The following is a 20,437-nucleotide window of genomic DNA, read 5'->3' as shown; positions in this document are numbered from 1 at the left end:
TGAAAATGTATGCTTACTCACGGAACGAATGAACCCAAAGAAGCCAACAGGAAAAGAAAATAGGTGAGAGGGGAAAGAACTTTCGATAGAAATTTTGGCAACAATTTCGTAGCAAAGAGAATAAATTCAAAATGTTAAAAGATTAGGAGCAACTGTGATTTGGGAAAATAAACAGTTATCATTTGCCTTGGGAAGAAAAAGAAAAAGAATAGAAGATGAAAATAGAGAGAAAAACCAAAAGTAGAAACGACAAAACTATCTGAAAATTGGCGAATGAGAAAGGGTAGCCGAAATTGCCACTACTAGTTACGGTTCTATCCAAACTCGTCCATCCAAATCTCCACAAAACACTCCCCTTAATCCCCAAATCCCTTAACAACCGAAATTCCCTCAACATCCTCCTAAAAATCGGCCACAACATCCCCACACTCCTCAAATACTTAGAATTTTACCATATTTCAAAATCCTTCACGGCACATGTACAAAAAACATCCCCCTTACATGTACAGAGATTCGAACTCAAGACTCCTACACTCCAACACACCACTTAACCACCAGATCAAGAGGCCCATTCTGACATATTTTCCAATATTTATTATTAAGCCAACTGGCTAGAATTAGGGGTTTATTCAATTAAAAAAAAATTTCCCAAGTGAAGGCTTAAACTTGAGACCTTCCAAACACTCCCAGAACACATAACCACTAAAGCTGATAGATATTTGTGTCACAAACATACAGAAAAATATATAAGAGATTTTGGGGTGTTACAGCTCTACCCTCCCTAAAAGAAAATTTTGGCCTCAAAATTTTACCTGATCAAAACAGATTGGGATACTCCTGACACATGGCATCCTCAGGCTCCCACGTGGCCTCGTCAGTGCTATGATTACGCCAAAGAACTTTAACCAGTGGAATAGACTTCCTCCTCAGAACTTTTACATCACGATCTAGTATCTAACCCGGCTCCTCCTTGAAAGTTAGATCTGGTCTAACATCAATCTCCTCCACTAGAACAATATATGTGGGATCAGAGTAGTAGCGCCTCAACATAGAGACGTGGAACACTTCGTGAATTCGATCCAATTCCAGAGGTAACTCCAATTGGTAAGCAACTGGTCCCACTCGCTTAAGCACACGATAAGGTCCAATAAATCTAGGGCTCAACTTGCCCTTGCGACTAAATCTCAGTACCTTCTTCCACGGTGAGACCTTGAGAAAAATGAAGTCCCCCATCGAATACTTAATTTCTCGATGCTTAAGATCCGCATAGGACTTCTATCTGTCTGATGCCGCCATCAGTAAGTCTCGAATCAACCTAACTTTATCCTCGGTATCAGAAACTAATTCATGGCCCAGAATACGCCGCTCGCCCAACTCAATCCAACATGAAGGTTTGCAACACCTACGACCATATAGTGCCTCGTAGGGTGCCATCTGAATGCTAGACTGATAGTTGTTATTATAAGCAAATTCTGCTAGCGACAAGTAATCCTCCCAACTGCCTCGAAAGTCAATCACACAACTTCTCAACATATCTTCTAGTATCTAATCCCCCTCTGACTTACCGTCAGTCTGAGGATGGAACGCAGTACTAAAGTCCAATATTGTACCTAAAGCTTCATGTAGCTTCTTCTAGAATCGAAACGTGAATGGAGGATCCCTATCAGATATTATAGAAATCGGTACCCCATGCAGTCTCAGTATCTCAAACACATACAATTTAACCAGCTTCTGCAGAGAGTAGTCAGTACAAACCAGTATGAAGTGGGCGGACTTGGTCAATCGATCCACGATGACCCATACAGAATCCTTCTTAGTGGGTGTGAGGGGTAACCCACTAACAAAGTCCATAGTCACTCGCTCCCACTTCTAAAGTGGAATCTTAACTGGCTGCAACAAACCCGAAGGTAACTGATGCTCAGCCTTAACCTGCTAGCATATCAGACATTTACCCACAAAATCTTTAACCTCAAGCTTAAGACCTGGCCACAAATATAAATCACGAAGGTCTCAGTACATCTTATTTATGCTAGGATGTATAGCATAAAGGCTACTATGTGCCTCTCTTAGTATAGACTGCCTCAACTCAATATCATTCGGTACACAGATTCTCCCACAAAAACAAAGTACCCCTTCGCTATTCAGTCCAAAATCCACAGTATTCCCACTCTCAATTTTTCGAAAGTGAAGAACCAAAACTAGTCCTCCAACTGTTTACCCTTAATCTGCTCTATCCACGTCGGTTTAACTTGGAGTTCGGCCAATAGACTACCATCATCAAATAAACTGAGACGAGCGAACATAGCCCTTAGATCAGTTACAGCCCTACGGCTCAGTGTGTCAGCCACCACATTAGCCTTACCAGGGTGGTATTCAATCGTACAGTCGTAGTCCTTAAGCATGAGATACATCTACACTGCCTAAGATTTAACTCCTTCTAGATACTTGAGGCTCTTGTGATCCGTGTAAATGATACACATTTCACCATATAGGTAATGCCTCCAGATTTTCAATGCGAACACCACTGCGGCCAAATCTAGGTCATACGTCGGATAATTCTCCTCATGAGTCTTAAGCTGACAAGACGCATACGCTACCACCTTACCCTCTTGTATCAACACACATCCCAAACCGACATGTGATGCATCGCTATAAACAGTAAACTCTTTTCCAGACTCTGGATGTATCAAAATAGGGGCCTCAATCAATACAGTTTTGAGCTTCTCAAAGCTCTCTTGCTGCGCATCAGTCTAGTTAAACGACATACCCTTACGTAGCAGCTTAGTCAAGGGTGCTGCAATCAGTGAAAAACCCTCTAAAAATCGTCAATAATACCCTACCAGTCCTAGAAAACTACGAATCTCAGATACAGTCTTAGGCTGTTTCCAGTCCAACACCGCCTCAATCTTTTGAGGATCGACCCTAATCCCCTCAGCAGAAACCACATGGCCCAGAAATGTTACTTCTCATAACTAGAACTCACATTTACTGAACTTGGCGTACAATTTTTTCTCTCGTAAAATCTATAGAACCACTCTGAGGTGTTCATCGTGCTCATCCTTAGTCTTCCAGTACACCAATATGTTGTCAATAAATACCACCATGAACCGATCCAGATAGGGCTGGAACACTCGGTTCATCAGATCCATGAAAGCTGCTTGTGCATTCGTTAGTCCAAATGGTATCACTAGGAACTCGTAATGACCGTATCGAGTCCTAAATACTGTCTTGTATACATCAGTCTCCTTAACCTTCAATTGATGATATCCTGATCAGAGGTCAATCTTGGAGAAAATCGAAGCCCCTCAGAACTGGTCAAATAGATCATCTATCCTTGGTAAGGGATACTTATTCTTGATTGTCAACTTGTTCAATTGCCGATAGTCAATACACATACGGATGAATCCATCCTACTTTTTCACGAACAAAACTGGTACTCCCCACGGAGACACATTTGGGTGGATGAACCCACGATCCAGTAACTCTTGGATCTGAGCCTAAAGCTCCACAAGCTCTTTCGGTGCCATTCTATAGGAAGCGATGGACACCAGAACTGTACTAGGAAGGAACTGAATCCTGAACTCTACTTCACAATTCGGAGGTAACCTAAGTAGCTCTTCAGGAAAAACATCCGAAAAGTCCTTAACCGTCCTGATATCCTTAACTGAAGAATCCCTAGAATCTGAAACACTAGCGTAGGCCAGATACGCCTCACATCCCTTACAAACCAACTTTTCTGCCCTCAAAGCAGAAATCACATTTGATAAGTAGTTCTAACATTCCCTAATTACGACCACCTCGTTATCCTCCTCAGTTCTCAGTACAACACTTTTTGTGGCACAACCTAAGCTCTCTCGGTATTTAACCAACCAGTCCATTCCCAGTATCAGATCAAACTCATCAAAAGGCAGTTCCATCAGATCAGCCAGGAAAATAGCCCATTGAACCTTCAGAGGAACGTCTTTAGACAACTTATTTACCCTTATTGATTGTCTTAGTGGACTCAGTATAGTCACATCAGCCACAGTACTTCCAACCAAGGTGCCCAAGTTCTCGGACATAGTACAAGTTATATAGGAGTGAGTGGATCCTATATCTATCAGTGTAGTATAAGGTACATTATAAATAAATAACGTAGCCGTGATAACGTCTAGAGCATCTCCATCCTATCAGCAACATGCAACATAAACTAGAGCCGGTTGCCTCGCCTCAGTATGACCAGCACCTCTGCCCGGTGCTCTTTGACCACGGCCCAACCCATTACCACCTCCGGCCTAACCACGGCCTCTCGGTGGTTGCTGAGCTACTCTCGGTGGTGGTGCAGAACCAGTATCTGAAGCTTGCATCTGACTGGACCTCCACGGATGCTCTCTAATACGGTGCTCTAATGAAACACACCTCAAACAAGCCCCAGTTATTTTCCAACACTCGCATTGATGGCGTCTACCACAGTCAATACATAGCGGCTGACTAGTAGTAGCAATAGGAGCCCCAACTCTGACCTTTTCCTTAGGCCTCTAAACAGAACTCGAAGGCTCCAAATCCCTCTTGCTCCTACCTCTCTCTCGGTTCTGGCGCTCAGCGCACTTCACTTCTTCGGCGATCTTTGTCTTATCCAACAGTGCTGAAAAGTCTTGCTCCTTCTGTGGACCTACCAAAACCCTCAGATAATCCTTGAGGCCATCCTCGATGCGAACACATCGATCGTACTCAGTCGCCACCATACCTCGCGCATAGCGGCTCAATCTCAAAAATTTGGCCTTACACTCGGCCACCGATCTATCTTCCTGAGTCAGATTTAAGAACTCCCTCCCGCGGGCATCGACATAACTAGCCCTCATATACTTCCCCTGGAAAGTGGTCTTAAAGAACTCCCAGGTTAGTCGATCGGGCTGAGTACCCTCCTTAACAGTGAGCCACCACTAATATGCCTCATCATGTAACAGTGATACAACACCCTTTAATTTCTGCTAGGGTGTGCAGTCCAGATCATCCATAATTCTGTCTATGGCCTCTATCTAGTACTCAGAAACATTAAGGGCAACTCCAACAATACCCCTGAAAAGCTTAGCTCCGTTAGACCAGAGTCTTTTCGTAACCAACCCACGGCCTCTAGCTCTAGTATTGGACCCAACGACCCTCTCTAAAATCCTCAACATGGCCTGGAATAGTGCGTCGTCCCCAGTCTTAGCTATAGGTGAAGCCGATGTCTCACTAGTATCCAAATTAGGCAGATTTCCAGATGACGAAGACCCTGCTCGAGCACCTCTATGGCCTCTACCACGACCTCTTGTACCCTGTCCGCGGGTACCTTTGGTGCTCATTGTCTAATTGCATTTTGTCTGTATTAACAGTTTTATGCATCAGTTTACAGTTCCAATTTTTATTAACAAATATTTTATGAAAACAGTATCATAAGTGTAAAGTTTGTTTCGTACACCGCAGTGTCAACCAATGTCTATCACTTTTACTACAGTCTCAGTATACACTATTTTAAATATTTTTAGTACAATGTATCTATAGTAGTCTCAATATATACTACCTATAGTAGTTTCAGGAAATACTATCAAAAACAATTTCAGTTTTAGTTTAGACAATTCTCAGTTTCAAAAAACATACTGGATCGACGCCGAAGACCCGGTGTACCACACTTTTAGTAAAAACATTTACAAAATCAGTTCTCAGAAATCACATTTTAAAAACCCACATCCACAGCCGAGTTTTGTAACTTGGCTCTGATACCACTAAATGTAACACCCTAAACCCGACCTAGACGTTATGGCCGAATATGGCGATGTCACAAGGTAGTGTTTTCTGAAAAAGTGAGTTGTCGTCAAAAACCTCCTACCTGTATAACCTCTTGACAATATCTTATCTTAAATCCATGACGTATTGTTCATTTTCAAGACGTAATTCATACATTTATTCTCTTTCAAAATGATATTAATTATCAAAACGTCACTTATTACGAAAGCTTTTTAAAACAGTTGCGTATTTGAGTGAATTTTATTAAAACATTTGGTTCTTTTTGAAAACTCGATTATCCCTACTACTAGCAGTTATAAATCAAAACAATAAAAATCCCAAACTAAAAATATAAATCCAAAGAGGCCATTATTACAGAAAAATACCCCCAAAATAAATTCATAATTATAATTAAGTACTAAGTCAAATTCAGTAGGTCTTGTGGCCACCGTTGAGTCCCCTGTCGCACCGATCCTCCTATGTCTTGGGATTACCTTTACAGTCAAATTAGAAGGGTGAGTTTACGAAAAATCAGTGTGTAATCCCATATAAAGCAAACAAGCAGAAAGCAATCATAGCCTGCGCCTATGCCCTTTTCAGTATCAGTAACAATATCAGTTTGGGCTTTCACCCATCTCAGCTTAGAAGCAATCATGTGTTCGGGCCTTGGCCCATTACATGAATAAAGAATCAAGATAGTAACAGATTACACAAGATATGTGTCCTACCACCAACCTCTACATTCCATCTCCGTTCAACCCTACACTCCATGTGGGGATATAATCAACCCACCCATCCCTACACTCCAAAAAGTATCGAATGTGACACCAGACAGTAGTTTGCAGCTGAGTTACCAGAAAATTAGGCTCGAGGCCTTTTAGTATACTTCTTCCGATCAAAATAAACCCCAACCCAAAGCAATACAGTATACAAATATGATATACTATAACATAATCTCATGCATGTAATCAGGGCATACAGTATCGAATCAGTGGATCATCATCATGCTTAATCATATCAGTCATACAGTCATTTTAGTCTATTAGAGGTCTAGGTAAGCTTACCAACCCTACAGTAGGTCCACAGTCGACTTGGGCAACCTATGCAACCTTAACAGTCAAACAGTGAAAATGGGCCACAGGCCCATATTGCATGCCCGTGTGGGCCCACAAGGTCGTGTGGCCCAGACGGCCCAAAATGACCTTGGCCGTGTGGATCACACGGCTTGGCCCAATACTCTCACACGCCCATTTGGTTCACCCGTATGAGGCCCACATGCCCGTGTGGCCTACACGACTTAATTCGGCTCGACCTATGAATCGCACATGGCCAACCTCGTTGATTACACGCCTGTGTTCTGTCACACAGCTCACCACACGAGCGACCGCACGACTGACGGCATTGACCTTCACCTATTCCGGCTCTTGTTGAATTCCAATTCCAGGGTTGTGTTTACACACCTGGTTTCTATTTGCTAAGAAAACTGCCCCAAGTCTTTGAAACCTACACTTGACCGAACAATCACCAATTATTCACTTAAACATTTACTCAATCGAATACACACAAGTTGACCAAGCGTTAAACTCACAACAACATTACCTTCGACTGAGTAAAGAGGGACGTTTCACCCACCTAAGACGTTAATCAGAGACTTCTAGCCCTTTTGTCAACTCCTAATCAACCAACAGAAAATCCTTTTAAACCACTTAACCAAACAAAAGTTAATCAAGAAGTAGAAACATAACTTATCGTCCCACGAAAATGTACGGTTACTAATGGAACCAATGAACACAAAGAAGCAAATAGGAAAAGAAAATAGGTGAGAGGGGAAAGAACTTTCGATAGAAATTTTGGCAGCAATTTGACAACAAAGAGAAAAAATTTAAAACACCAAAAGATTAGGAGCAACCAAGATTTGGGAAAAGAAACAGTTATCATTTAGCTTGGGAAGAAAAAAAAGAATAATAGATGAAAACAGAGAGAAAAACCAAAAGCAGAAACGACAAATGTAACATCCTAACCCGAAACCACAAATCCGATGAGGAAAAAATTATTTAATTATATTTTTATGGTCTACGATATCAAAAAATGGGTCCGTAAAAATTTCATTCGAAAATTTCGACGTTTGGGCACTCAATTTAGTCAAAAGGACTAAATTGTAGAAAGTGCAAAAGTTAAGTTCTACATGTTAGAGGTGTCCAATTGTTATGAAATTTTAAATTGGAGGTCCTTATATGGTAATTAGACTATTGGTTAAGTTGGTAGACAAAAATGGACATGGTTAGGCATGTTTCCAAAGTTTTTCATTAAGGGCATTTTGGTCATTTAGTTATTAAAATGAATTAAAAAAAATAAAAGCCAATTTTTGTCCATCTTCAACCCCATGGCCGAATTTCACAAGGGGAAACCATGGCTACGGTTTTTCAAGCTTCCAAGCTCGATTGTAAGTTTGCTCTAGCTCCGTTTTTAAAGTTCCTTACGTTTTTGGAGTCTCAATAACTTGATTTAGCTTATTCTAGCAATAATTTAACCTAGGGTTCATATTTGCAAAAATACCCATAGGTGAAATGTGTTTATTTTGATGTTTTACGGTAGAATATGAAGCTTGAAATTATGTTAAACAACTTTTGCTAAGTGATTTTAAGTGAAAACGAGTAAAAACGACATAATTAGTAAAAATACCTAATGTTCATAAGTGTTAGAGTGGGAATTTGATGTTGCCATACAAGGGAAAAATGTTCAGCATGTCATAAAACATAAGAATAAGGAATGAAGTTTAATTTTTGAGCTTTGGAACAAAAGTGTAAATATGCAAAAGTTTAGGGGCAAAAATGTAATTTTGTCAAAGTTCGAGTTAAGGACTGTTTTGATGAATGTGAGTATTAAATAAGCTAAATTTTCTATTATAGATCAAGAAGAAATTAATTCAAAGTTAGACCGGGGAAAGAAAAAGGTTGAGGACTAAAGTGCTAGATTTGATCATATTTTGTACTGAGGTAAGTTTACGGTCAATAAATGCAATATTTTGATAATTATTATTAATACTGTTATTTTTCAGCAATTATGTATTTATTTCATGAATATATCTAATGTTAACTCAAGTATGAGATGACAGAGAATCAATGTTAAAAGGCCCCGTTGAAACATGAGGAATGTATTGGATACAAATGTCATGACATTTGAGTAAAGAGATCCCATGTAAGACCATGTCTGGGACATGGCGTTGGCACCGAGATGAGAGGTCCCCCGTAAGACCATGTCTGGGACGTGGCATGGGCACCTATATGAGAACTCTCATGTAAGACCATATCTGGGATATGGCATTGGTAGTACAAGAAACATCCCATGTAAGACTATGTCTGGGACATAGCTTTGGCATGGTATATTCAGACAGGAGGTCGAGTATCCTTAGTATTCCAAGTGATTCAACGGGCTAATAAATAGACGATGTTACATGAAAGTTCAGGTAAAAGCCTAATAGACAAGTTCAAGTGAGTTAAGAAGATTAAGAGTATCTCAGTTATCAGTTGAGAAAAGAAATTTCAGCAACGAAGGAGTAAGTTAAGCTAGCAATAAAGTAAATGAGTAAGAGAGTAAGTAAATAAGAAAGGAAAGATCTTAATGTTTGATAAAATTTTATGAATATAATTGTTTATGATAAATGTTGTTATTTATTTACTTGTAAACTTACTAAGCTTTATGCTTATTTCTTTTATTTCTTTTTCTTTCATATAGTATTATCAAGCATAGTCGGGATCTTGAAGATGTCGGAGAACGTTCACACTATCAACCACCACAACTCGGTATTTTAAGACGATAAATGTTTTGAGCTATGGCATGTATAGGGACTTGGTCATTTCAATTGTATATTCTTAAGATATGACCAAAAGATGATATGTAAATATTTGATGATGAATAGTTATTAAAATGGCTAAGTATGAAGGTGTTTGTTGTTATAAATGTCTAGGTGATAAATTCTGCATAGAAATCATGAAAAAGTAAAAATTGGTAGTGAATCAGTGTTGGGACAACAGTAGTGACGTGATTTTGAAAAATCACCAATGATAGTAGAAAATGAATTAAAGGGTGGATGAGATATAGAATTAAATCTTATTGAGTCTAGTTTCATATAAAAATAACGGTGTAGACAAACGAATTATGTATTCTGAGATATTTGTATTTTAGTTAGGCAATGTCAAAGTGGTTTTAGGAATCCTCTGTTCTGAATTTGGAAAATCATTAAAATTGTAAAAAAATATTTATGAGTTTTAATTTATATTTATAGATTCCTTTTGAGTATATTTTCTATAGAAAGAAGTGAGAACACCATATGAAGTCTATACAATGAGATAATTGAATTTTAGGGACGAGAGGTCAGGACAGTCGATTAGTGAAACAGGGGAGATTTTTTACTAATAAACTGTACTAATTGGCTCTACCAAAAATTATGAAAAAATTTTGATAAAAATATATATGAGTTTAGTTTCAGGTAAAATTTACGGATCTAAATTTTGAAGTTTCTAGCTCAAGTTATAATTGATTTAGTGACTGCTGCGCAGGTGGACAACCTTATTATGAACAGTGAAATAACTTTTAAAAGTAAATTTTTATGCCCCGAACTTTTAAGTTAAGTCAAGTAATGCCTCATGCTTGACTCTGGCAATGGTCTCGGGTAAGGGGTGTTACATTTTATTTGTATTAGAGATAGGTTTAGTCGGTTCTCGAAATATTCAGTATAAATAAGAGTCTATCTATACATGCCATACTTATATATTTTGATAGTGTGAGGACTCCTGAAGATTTTGAAATGTTTTCTTTTATAGTTATAGATCCCGAAGGAGCTGGTACAGATTAAGTAGAGAGTAATGTACCCGCTCCCACAGAAGGGATGGTGCCACCAGATGTTAATGTTAGTGAAAGGCCCGTTACAGTTAGTCAGGGGGAGGGGCTCGAGAAGCCTTCTTCCATGCTATGAATGAATCGTTTGCCAAGTTCGTTCGTACGAATCCGGCTGTTAGATCTCCACCCCTTCATGATTTTCAGATTCCCCGTGTAGCTCCCCCAGTTATAGGTACAGGTACAGTTATAAGAGAAACGCCACCAGTTGATAAGATCAGAAAAAAAGGGGCTGAAGAATTTCAGGCTACTAAAGACGATGATGCAAAGAAAGTAGAATTTTGGTTCGAGAATACTATCAGAGTTTTTGACGAATTATCTTGTACACCTGAAAAATGCATGAAGTGTGTTGTCTCACTTCTTAGAGATTCAGCCTATCATTGGTGGACGACTCTTGTATCAGTTGTACCGAGTGAGAGAGTTACTTGAGATTTCTTTCAGGAAGAGTTTCGTAAAAAGTATATTAGTCAGAGGTTTATTGACCAGAAAAGAAAAGAGTTCCTTGAGTTAAAACAAGGTAAGATGACTGTGACTGAGTATGAACGTGAATTTTTTAGACTCAGCAAGTATGCTCGAGAGTGTGTATCTACAGAAGCTATTATGTGCAAAAGATTTAAGGATTGACTTAATGATGATATCCGATTGTCAATTGGTGTTCTAGAGATAAAAGAGTTAGTTGTTCTAGTTGAAAAAGCCTGTAAAGAAGAGGAGTTGTTAAAAAAAAGGGCAAAGTTGAGATTGAGGTTCCAGACACGAAGAAAAGGTAGATGAGCAGATCATTTTAGTCTACATCCAAGAGGCCTAGAGAGTTTTCTACTAGAATGAATTTTTCAACCGGGTATCTTAGCCGAAACAGAGGTAGAGGATTTGTGGGTTCAAGAGCTCAGACTACTACAGTTGCAAGTGTGGGTAGTACTTGACCATCTAGACCAGAGTGTGCTCAGTGTGGTAGACGTCATATCGGTGAGTGCTGAGCAAATGAAAATGCTTGTTTTAGATGTGGTGTACTAGATCATTTGATTCAAGATTGTCCTGAAATAGTTAAAAGAGAAGCAAGATTGGGAAATGCTCCTACTAGAGGCAGATCACAGAGTAACCCGGGAGTTGGAGCAATTAACAGGGGTACATCTAGAGACTCAGCAGCTAGATCAGATGTTAGTGCACCCGCAAGAACATATGCTATTCGTGCTCGAGAAGAGGTATCCTTCCCTCATGTGAATACGGGTACATTTTCTCTCTATGATACTATTGTTATTGCTTTAATTGATTCGGGTTCGACTCATTCCTATGTTTGTATGAGATTGATGCCTAGTATGAACATGCCTATAGAATCCACTGAATTTGTAATTAAAGTATCAAATCCATTAGGCCAGTATGTGTTAGTAGATAAAGTATGTAAGAGTTGCCCTTTGATGATTAGAGGTCACTATTTTTTGGCCGATCTCATGCTATTGTCATTTGATGAGTTTGATGTGATTCTTGGTATGGATTGGTTGGCAGCCTGTGATGTGATAGTGAATTGCAGAAAGAAATACATTGAGTTGAAATGCGAAAATGGTGATATTATTCGGATAGATTCAGATGAGTCAGATGGTTCTCTCTCTATGATTTCTGTTATGTCTGCTCAGAAATGTTTGAGAAAAGGGTGTGAAGCTTATCTTGCTTTTGTATTGAACACTAAAGATCCAGAGTTGAAAATTGAATCAGTGCCATTGGTACGTGAGTATTTAGATGTGTTCCCAGAAGAATTGCCAGGTTTGCCTCCTGTTAGAGAAGTTGAATTTGGTATTGAGTTGGTTCTAGGTACAACTCCCATTTCTATTGCTCCTTATAGAATGGCCCCGTTGGAATTGAAAGAATTCAAAGCTCAGTTGCAGGAATTAACTGATAAAGGTTTTTTAAGGCCTAGTTATTCTCCGTGGGGTGCACCAGTGGTTTTTCTGAAAAAGAAAGGCAGTTCGATGAGGTTGTGTATAGATTATCGGAAGCTTAACAAAGTAACAATAAAGAATAAATATCCACTGCCTAGAATTGATGATTTGATTGACCAATTGAAAGGAGCCACTGTGTTCTCGAAGATATATTTGAGATCCGGTTACTATCAGTTGCGGGTTAAAGAGTTAAATGTTCCGAAGACTGCTTTCCGGACTAGGTATGGTCACTATGAGTTTCTTGTGATGCTATTTGGTTTGACTAATGCTCCTACCATATTCATGGATTTAATGAACTGAATCTTTTGACTGTACTTGGATAAGTTTGTAGTTGTGTTTATTGATGATATTCTGATTTATTCTCCAGATGAGACTGAACATGCCGAACATTTAAGAACAGTTTTACAGATTCTAAGAGATAATCAGTTGTATGCCAAGTTTAGCAAAAGTGAGTTCTGGCTTCGATAAGTCAGATTCCTTGGACACATTGTTTCAGGTGATGGTATTATAGTTGATCCGAGTAAAATTTCAGCAATTGTTGAGTGGAAACCACCCAGAAATGTGTCAGAGGTTAGAAGTTTTCTTGGATTAGCTGGTTATTACAGACAGTTTGTAAAGGGATTTTCCATGATAGCGACCCCATTGACAAGATTGTTGCAGAAAGATGTCAAGTTTGAATGGACTGAGAAGTGTCAACAGAGTTTTGACTAGTTAAAGGCATTATTAACAGAAGCTCATGTTTTGGTACAGCCAGAATCGGGTAAGAATTTGTAATTTACAGTGATGCATCCTTGAATGAATTAGGTTGTGTACTTATGCAGGAAGGTAAAGTAATAGCATATGCTTCCAGACAGTTAAATTCACATGAGAAAAACTACCCAACGCATGATTTAGAACTAGCTGCCATTGTATTTTCGTTGAAAATCTGGAGATATTACTTGTACGGTGAGAAGTGCCAAATATTCATTTGACAAGTTGGCCGAGTTGTATATTTCAAAGATAGTCAGACTGCATGGAGTATCATTATTGATTATCTCAGATAGAGATCCTAGATTTACTTCACGATTTTGGAAGAAATTGCAGGAAGCTTTGGGCACAAAGTTGAGTTTTAGTACAGCTTTCCATCCTCAGACCGATGGTCAGTCAGAGAGAGTTATTCAGGTACTTGAGGATATGCTCAGATGTCGTGTTTTAGAATTTCAAGGTAGTTGGGAGAAATATTTGCCATTGGTAGAGTTTGCCCATAATAATAGTTATCAGTCGAGTTTAAAGATGGCACCTTATGAAGCTTTGTATGGACGTAAGTGTCGTACGCCTTTGTATTGGACAGAGCTTAAAGAAAATCAGATTTACAGGGTTGATCTAGTCAAAGAAACAAAAGAGAAAGTAAAAGTCATTAGAGATTGCTTGAAAGCAGCTTTAGATAGATAGAAATCCTATGCATATTTGAAAAGAAAAGAGATTGAATTCCAAGTTGGTGATAGGGTGTTTTTGAAAGAGTTGGGCCTTTAACATATCGGTTGGCTTTGCCGACTGAGTTAGAGAAGATTCATGATGTGTTCCATGTGTCTATGTTATGTCGTTATTGTTCAGATCCGTCACATGTGATTTCTCAGACAGAGGTTGAGATTCAGCCAAACATGACTTACGATGAAGAACCGGTAAAGATATTAGCTCGAGAGACCAAGCAACTAAGGAACAAAAGTATTGCACTTGTGAAAGTATTATGGAATAGGCATGGGATAGACGAGGCTCATGGGAGCCCGAAGAGGCTATGTGAAAACAGTACCCAAATCTCTTCACAGGTAAGATTTTCGGGGACGAAAATCCCTAAAGGGGGAGAAATGTAACATCCTGATTTTGGGCCTAGTCGGAACAGTCGTTTCGGGACCACAAATCTGATGAAGAAAAAAAATTATTTTTTATATTTTTATGGTCTACGATTTCAAAAAATGATTTCGTGAAAATTTCATTCGAAAGTTTCGACGTTTGGGCACTCAATTTAGTCAAAAGGACTAAATTGTAAAAAGTGAAAAAGTTGAGTTCTACATGTTAGAGGTGTCCAATTGTTATGAAATTTTAAATTGGAGGTTCTTATATGGTAATTAGACCATTGGTTAAGTTGGTAGACAAAAGTGGACATGGTTAGGCATGTTTCCAAAGTTTTTCATTAAGGGCATTTTGGTCATTTAGTTATTAAAATGAATTAAAAACAAAATTAAAAGCCAATTTTTGTCCATCTTCAATCCCATGGCCGAATTTCACAAGGGGAAACCATGGCTATGGTTTTTCAAGCTTCCAAGCTCGATTGTAAGTCTGTTCTAGCCCCGTTTTTAATGTTCTTTGCGTTTTTGGAGTCCCGGTAACTTGACTTAGCTTATTCTAGCAATAATTTAACCTAGGGTTCATATTTGGAAAAATACCCATAGGTGAAATGTGTTTATTTTGATGTTTTACTGTAGAATATGAAGCTTGAAATTATGTTAAACAACTTTTGCTAAGTGATTTTAAGTGAAACGAGTAAAACGACATAATCAGTAAAAATACCTAATGTTCATAAGTAAGTGTTAGAGTGGGAATTTGATGTTGCCATACAAGGGAAAAATGTTCAGCATGCCATAAAAAATAAGAATAAGGAATGAAGTTTAATTTTCGAGCTTTGGAACAAAAGTGTAAATATGCAAAAGTTTAGGGGTAAAAACATAATTTTGTCAAAGTTTGAGTTAAGGACTGTTTTGATGAATGTGAGTATTAAATAAGTAAAATTTTCTATTATAGATCAAGAAGAAAATAATTTAGAGTTAGACTGGGGAAAGAAAAAGGTTGAGGACTAAAGTGCTAGATTTGATCATATTTTGTACCGAGGTAAGTTTACGGTAAATAAATGCAATATTTTGATAATTATTATTAATACTTTTATTTTTCAGAAATTATGTATTTATTTCATGAAAATATCTAATGTTAACTCAAGTATGAGATGACAGAGAATTAGTGTTAAAATGCCCTGTTGAAACATGAGGAATGTATTGGATACAAATGTCATGACATTTGGGTAAAGAGATCCCATATAAGGCCATGTCTGGGACATGGCATTGGCATCATTGAGATTATGAGAGGTCTCATGTAAGACCATGTTTGGGACATGGCGTTGGCACTGAGATGAGAGGTCTCATGTAAGACCATGTCTGGGACATGGCGTTGGCACCGAGATGAGAGGTCCCATGTAAGACCATGTCTGGGACATGGCGTTGGCACCAAGGTGAGAGGTCCCCCGTAAGACCATGTCTGGGACATGGCATGGGCACCTATATGAGAACTCTCAGGTAAGACCATATCTGGGATATGGCATTGGTAGTACAAGAAACATTCCATGTAAGACTATGTCTGGGACATAGCTTTGGCATGGTATATTCAGACAGGAGACCGAGTATCCTTAGTATTCCATGTGATTCAACGAGCTAATAAATAGACGATGTTACATGAAAGTTCACGTAAAAGCTTAATAGACAAGTTCAGGTGAGTTAATAAGATTAAGAGTATCTCAGTTATCAGTTGAGAAAAGAAATTTCAGCAACGAAGGAGTAAGTTAAGCAAGCAAGAAAGTAAACGAGTAAGAGAGTAAGTAAAGAAGAAAGGAAAGATCTTAATGCTTAATAAAAATTTATGAATATAATTGTTTATGATAAATGTTGTTATTTATTTACTTGTAAACTTACTAAGCTTTATGCTTATTTCTTTTATTTCTTTTTCTTTTATATAGTATTATCAAGTATAGTCGGGATCTTGAAGACGTCGGAGAGCGTTCACACTATCAACCACCACAACTCGGTATTTTAAGACGATAAATGTTTTGAGCTATGGCATGTACAGGGACTTGGTCATTTCGATTGTATATTTTTAAGATATGACCAAAAGATGATATGTAAATATTTGATAATAAATAGTTATTAAAATTGCTAATTATGAAGGTGTTTGTTGTTATAAATGTTTAGGTGATAAATTATGCATAGAAATCATGAAAAAGTAAAAATTGGTAGTGAATCAGTGTTGGGACAGCAGTAGTGATGTGATTTTGAAAAATCACCAAGGATAGTAGAAAATGAATTAGAGGGTGTACGAGATATAAAATTAAATATTATTGAGTCTCTTTCATAGAAAAATAACGGTGTAGACAAAGGAACTATGTATTCTGAGGTATTTGCATTTTAGTTAGACAAGGCAAATTGGTTTTCAGAATCCCCTGTTCTGATTTTGGGAAATCATTAAAAATTGTAAACAATTGTTTATGAGTTGTAATTTATATGTATAGATTTCTTATTGAGTCTATTTTCTTTAGAAACAAGTGAGAACACCATATGAAGTCTGTACAATGAGATAATTGAATTTTAGTGACGAGATAGCAGGACAGTTGATCAGTGAAACAGGGGAGATTTTAGCCAAAAAAATGTACTAATTTTCTGAACCAAAAATTCTAAAAAATTTATGGTAAAAACATATGTGAGTCTAGTTTTAGGGAAAATTTATGGATCTAAATTTCAAGTTTTGTAGCTCAAGTTATAATTTATTTAGTGACTGCTGCGCAGGTGGACAGCCTTATTATGAACAGTGAAATAACTTTTAAAAGTTAATTTTTATGCCCCAAACTTTTAAGTTAAGTCAAGTAATGCCTCATGTTCGAATCTGACAATGGTCTCGGGTAAGGGGTGTTACAACAAAACTATCAGAAAATTGGGGAATGAGAGAGGGTAGTCGGGATTGCCACTACTAGTTTCGATTCTATCCAAACTCCTCCATCCAAATCTCCACAAAACACTCCCCTCAATCCTCAAATCCCTTAAAAACCAAAATTCCCTCAACATCCTCCTAAAAATTGGCCACAACATCCCCACACTCCTCAAATACTCAGAATTTTACCACATTTCAAACTCCTTCACGGCACATGTACAAAAAAAACATCCCCCTTGCACGTACAAAGATTTGAACTCAAGACCCCTAGCACTCTAACACACCACTTAACCACCAGATCAACAAGCCCATTCTAACATATTTTCCAATATTTATTTTTAAGCCAACTGGATAGAGATAGGGGTTTATTCAATTAAAAACATAAATTTGCCCAAGCGAAGGCTTGAACTTTGGACCTCCCAAACACTCCCAGAACACATAACCACTAAAGCTGACAGATATTTGTGTCACAAACATATGGAAAAATATATAAGAGATTTTGGGGCGTTACAGAATTTCCTTGACCCTTATACTTTATAGACATCAAAGAAGTTAGAAGTGATGTCATCTCAACCTTATCGTTTTTAGAAAAATGTTTCTTAATTTCATCAAGGAAACCTTGGCCTGAGTAATCTCTTCAGATCTTATGCCCCTAAAGTCTTCTGAAATGTTGTGCTTCATGATCATTAGACTCATGCAATTTGAACAATCCCACCTCTCAAAATCCCTTTTAACATAAGGGGTGCTTTCTGCAGTGAGAGGTGCGGATTGTTCTTCCTTGAGTGCAGGGTGTATGCCCTTTCCATTCCTTAAAATTAGTCTCACTAAACATGGGTATAGAATTAACAAATATTGTGGCGGCAAAAGATAAACTAGTTGAATCTAGAACAAAATATATAAAAACAAGCTCACATCAATATTTCTAAGTAAACAATAAATTCAAAATAATGGCTAATCCCATCTCAAGATACCAAACACAACATTAGTATCAAGTTTTTGGACACTAATATTAACAGTAAGTGATACTCTTGTTGTAGTAATCAAACATTGACAATAAATTATGTCAAACAATTAATTAATCTTTAAACTAACTTATTGCTCACATAAAATACCTTATAATTGCCACACATTTATCACCACAGATGTCGTTGAAATTCGCCAAATATTAATTTACCTTTAGGTCAATTAATAAATGCATGAATCAAAAAACATATAATCATCTTGATATTTCAAATAAACTAATCTACACAAAAGAGTTCACTTTGACGACATTTTGTTTCAACTAATCTATTGAAGACATCCTTAATTAAAACCGAAAGCCAAAATCAATTTATTTATTTCAAAATATTTCTCTTAATTTCATCTTTCAATCAAATTAAAAGATAATAGTATATATATGTATATATTTATCCCAAAAAACATACAATGATGTTGGCAAATATAATAATAGTTGAATAAATCATAAACCTCATCTCAAGATATCGACACTCCATTAATATTTCATCTTTGGAAAAATATTAACTTGTAAGTAATATATTAGTGTAATAATCAAACATTGACAATAAGAACATGTCGAACCATAAATCTTCCTTTGGGCCAATTTATTTCTCACATGTAAAACCGAATAATTGTCACATTTTATTACCATAGTTGCACATGAAATATTAGTAACTTTCATTTGAGCCAATCAATATTAACATAACTTAAGTTAGATGCACACAACCTTTTATATTTTAAAACAAAATAATTTACACAAAAAAATCACTTTGGTGACTTATTGCTTCAATTAAGTTATTTTAATATATATAAACATACCAATATTCAAATTTAAAATTTTTATAACAGTTAAAGGTCAAAACAAAATATTTTTATTGCTATATAGTTTCCTAAATAACCCAAAATAAGGTTGTCTAAATAATGCAATAAAAAACCCCAAAAACCTTAATCTTTAACTAATATATATATTTTAACCATATATGCCAAAACCGAATAGAAATAATGTAGTGATTGAAGGCCAAAAATTAAAAAGCACATGTATACATAATTTTGGCATAGACAAAATACCAAAGCAATTCACATATATACGTATATTTAAAATCAAATAGAAAAACTTACACTACATATATCACATAAATCCAAACTTATATTTATGATTAAACAGAGATTCAAATGAATACTTGAAATAAAAATTTCAAGTCAATATATCTCGAAATAAAATCATAGTAGTTGGCATACCCCATAATTCATACCGTATACTATATCAAGATAATTTAATTGAATATTAGAAATAATAATATGTCAAACCCAAATATTATTCGACCAAACTTAAAACTAAAATATATATGTTTATATCTTGGTGGCATAGATGATTGAAATTCATCGACTAATATTAATAACTTTAAAATAACCAATTATGCACCAATAAAAGGAATCAAAATAGGCGGCACAATTGGTAAAATTCAACAGCAACTTTGATGAAAAACATTAAACATGAAAGATTAATGCACCTTGCACCAAAGCACCCATAAAATTGAATATATAACCATAACAAAAAAATAAAATAAAATAACAACTTCAGTGATATCCATCAAACCTTAATTTCACCAATTAAACTATGAAAGATATCTTATTGAATAATGGTTATAAAGACCTATTCACGCCAACTATAATCATGCATTAATCCTCAAAATCATTGATATGCATATAATATATATACACACAATTATAATAATGAAAAATAATATTGGTATGTAAACTCAAATTTATATTCATGGCTAAAGACATTATCATAAAACTTCTTTATAGGCACAAATACTTAAAAAATCCATAACCATCAAATATAAAAAGAATCTCAAATTATATAAAAGCCTTCATATGCAACAACTTATGAAAATTCATAGCCACCATATTAAAAAATCCCAAATATTTTAATTTTAGTCGGGTTCCATAAGGACTAAAACTTATATAAAATAATTATAGCAAAACCAAAAGTAATCATTCAGATATATGAATTGAATTCAATGGTGAATATAATTCATCATGAAGAAAGACAAGATGATAATTCCATATACATTCAACCACAAATAGAAAAATTAAAACAAATAGTGCGAAAAAACACCTTAATAGCCTTCATTTATTCG

At 36.6% G+C, this 20,437-nt stretch overlaps 1 protein-coding gene across 1 annotated transcript; it reads right to left on the bottom strand.

Annotated features, from left to right (window-relative positions):
- Positions 1-2,420: 2,420 nt before the first annotated feature.
- On the bottom strand, positions 2,421-5,324 carry LOC128041684 (uncharacterized). Its single transcript, XM_052631983.1, has 8 exons — positions 5,034-5,324; positions 4,559-4,922; positions 4,308-4,384; positions 3,871-4,166; positions 3,549-3,741; positions 3,033-3,251; positions 2,841-2,930; positions 2,421-2,750 (listed from the first exon to the last, which is right to left on the bottom strand). The coding sequence occupies exons 1-8, from the start codon at positions 5,322-5,324 to the stop codon at positions 2,421-2,423; spliced, it is 1,860 nt and encodes a 619-aa protein (XP_052487943.1).
- Positions 5,325-20,437: the final 15,113 nt, after the last annotated feature.

The sequence above is a fragment of the Gossypium raimondii genome, chromosome 6 (assembly GCF_025698545.1).
Source record: "Gossypium raimondii isolate GPD5lz chromosome 6, ASM2569854v1, whole genome shotgun sequence".
Classification (NCBI taxonomy): domain Eukaryota; kingdom Viridiplantae; phylum Streptophyta; class Magnoliopsida; order Malvales; family Malvaceae; genus Gossypium; species Gossypium raimondii.
The sequence above is the reverse complement of the archived record's forward strand: the minus strand, read 5'-3'. Positions and strand labels throughout refer to the sequence as shown.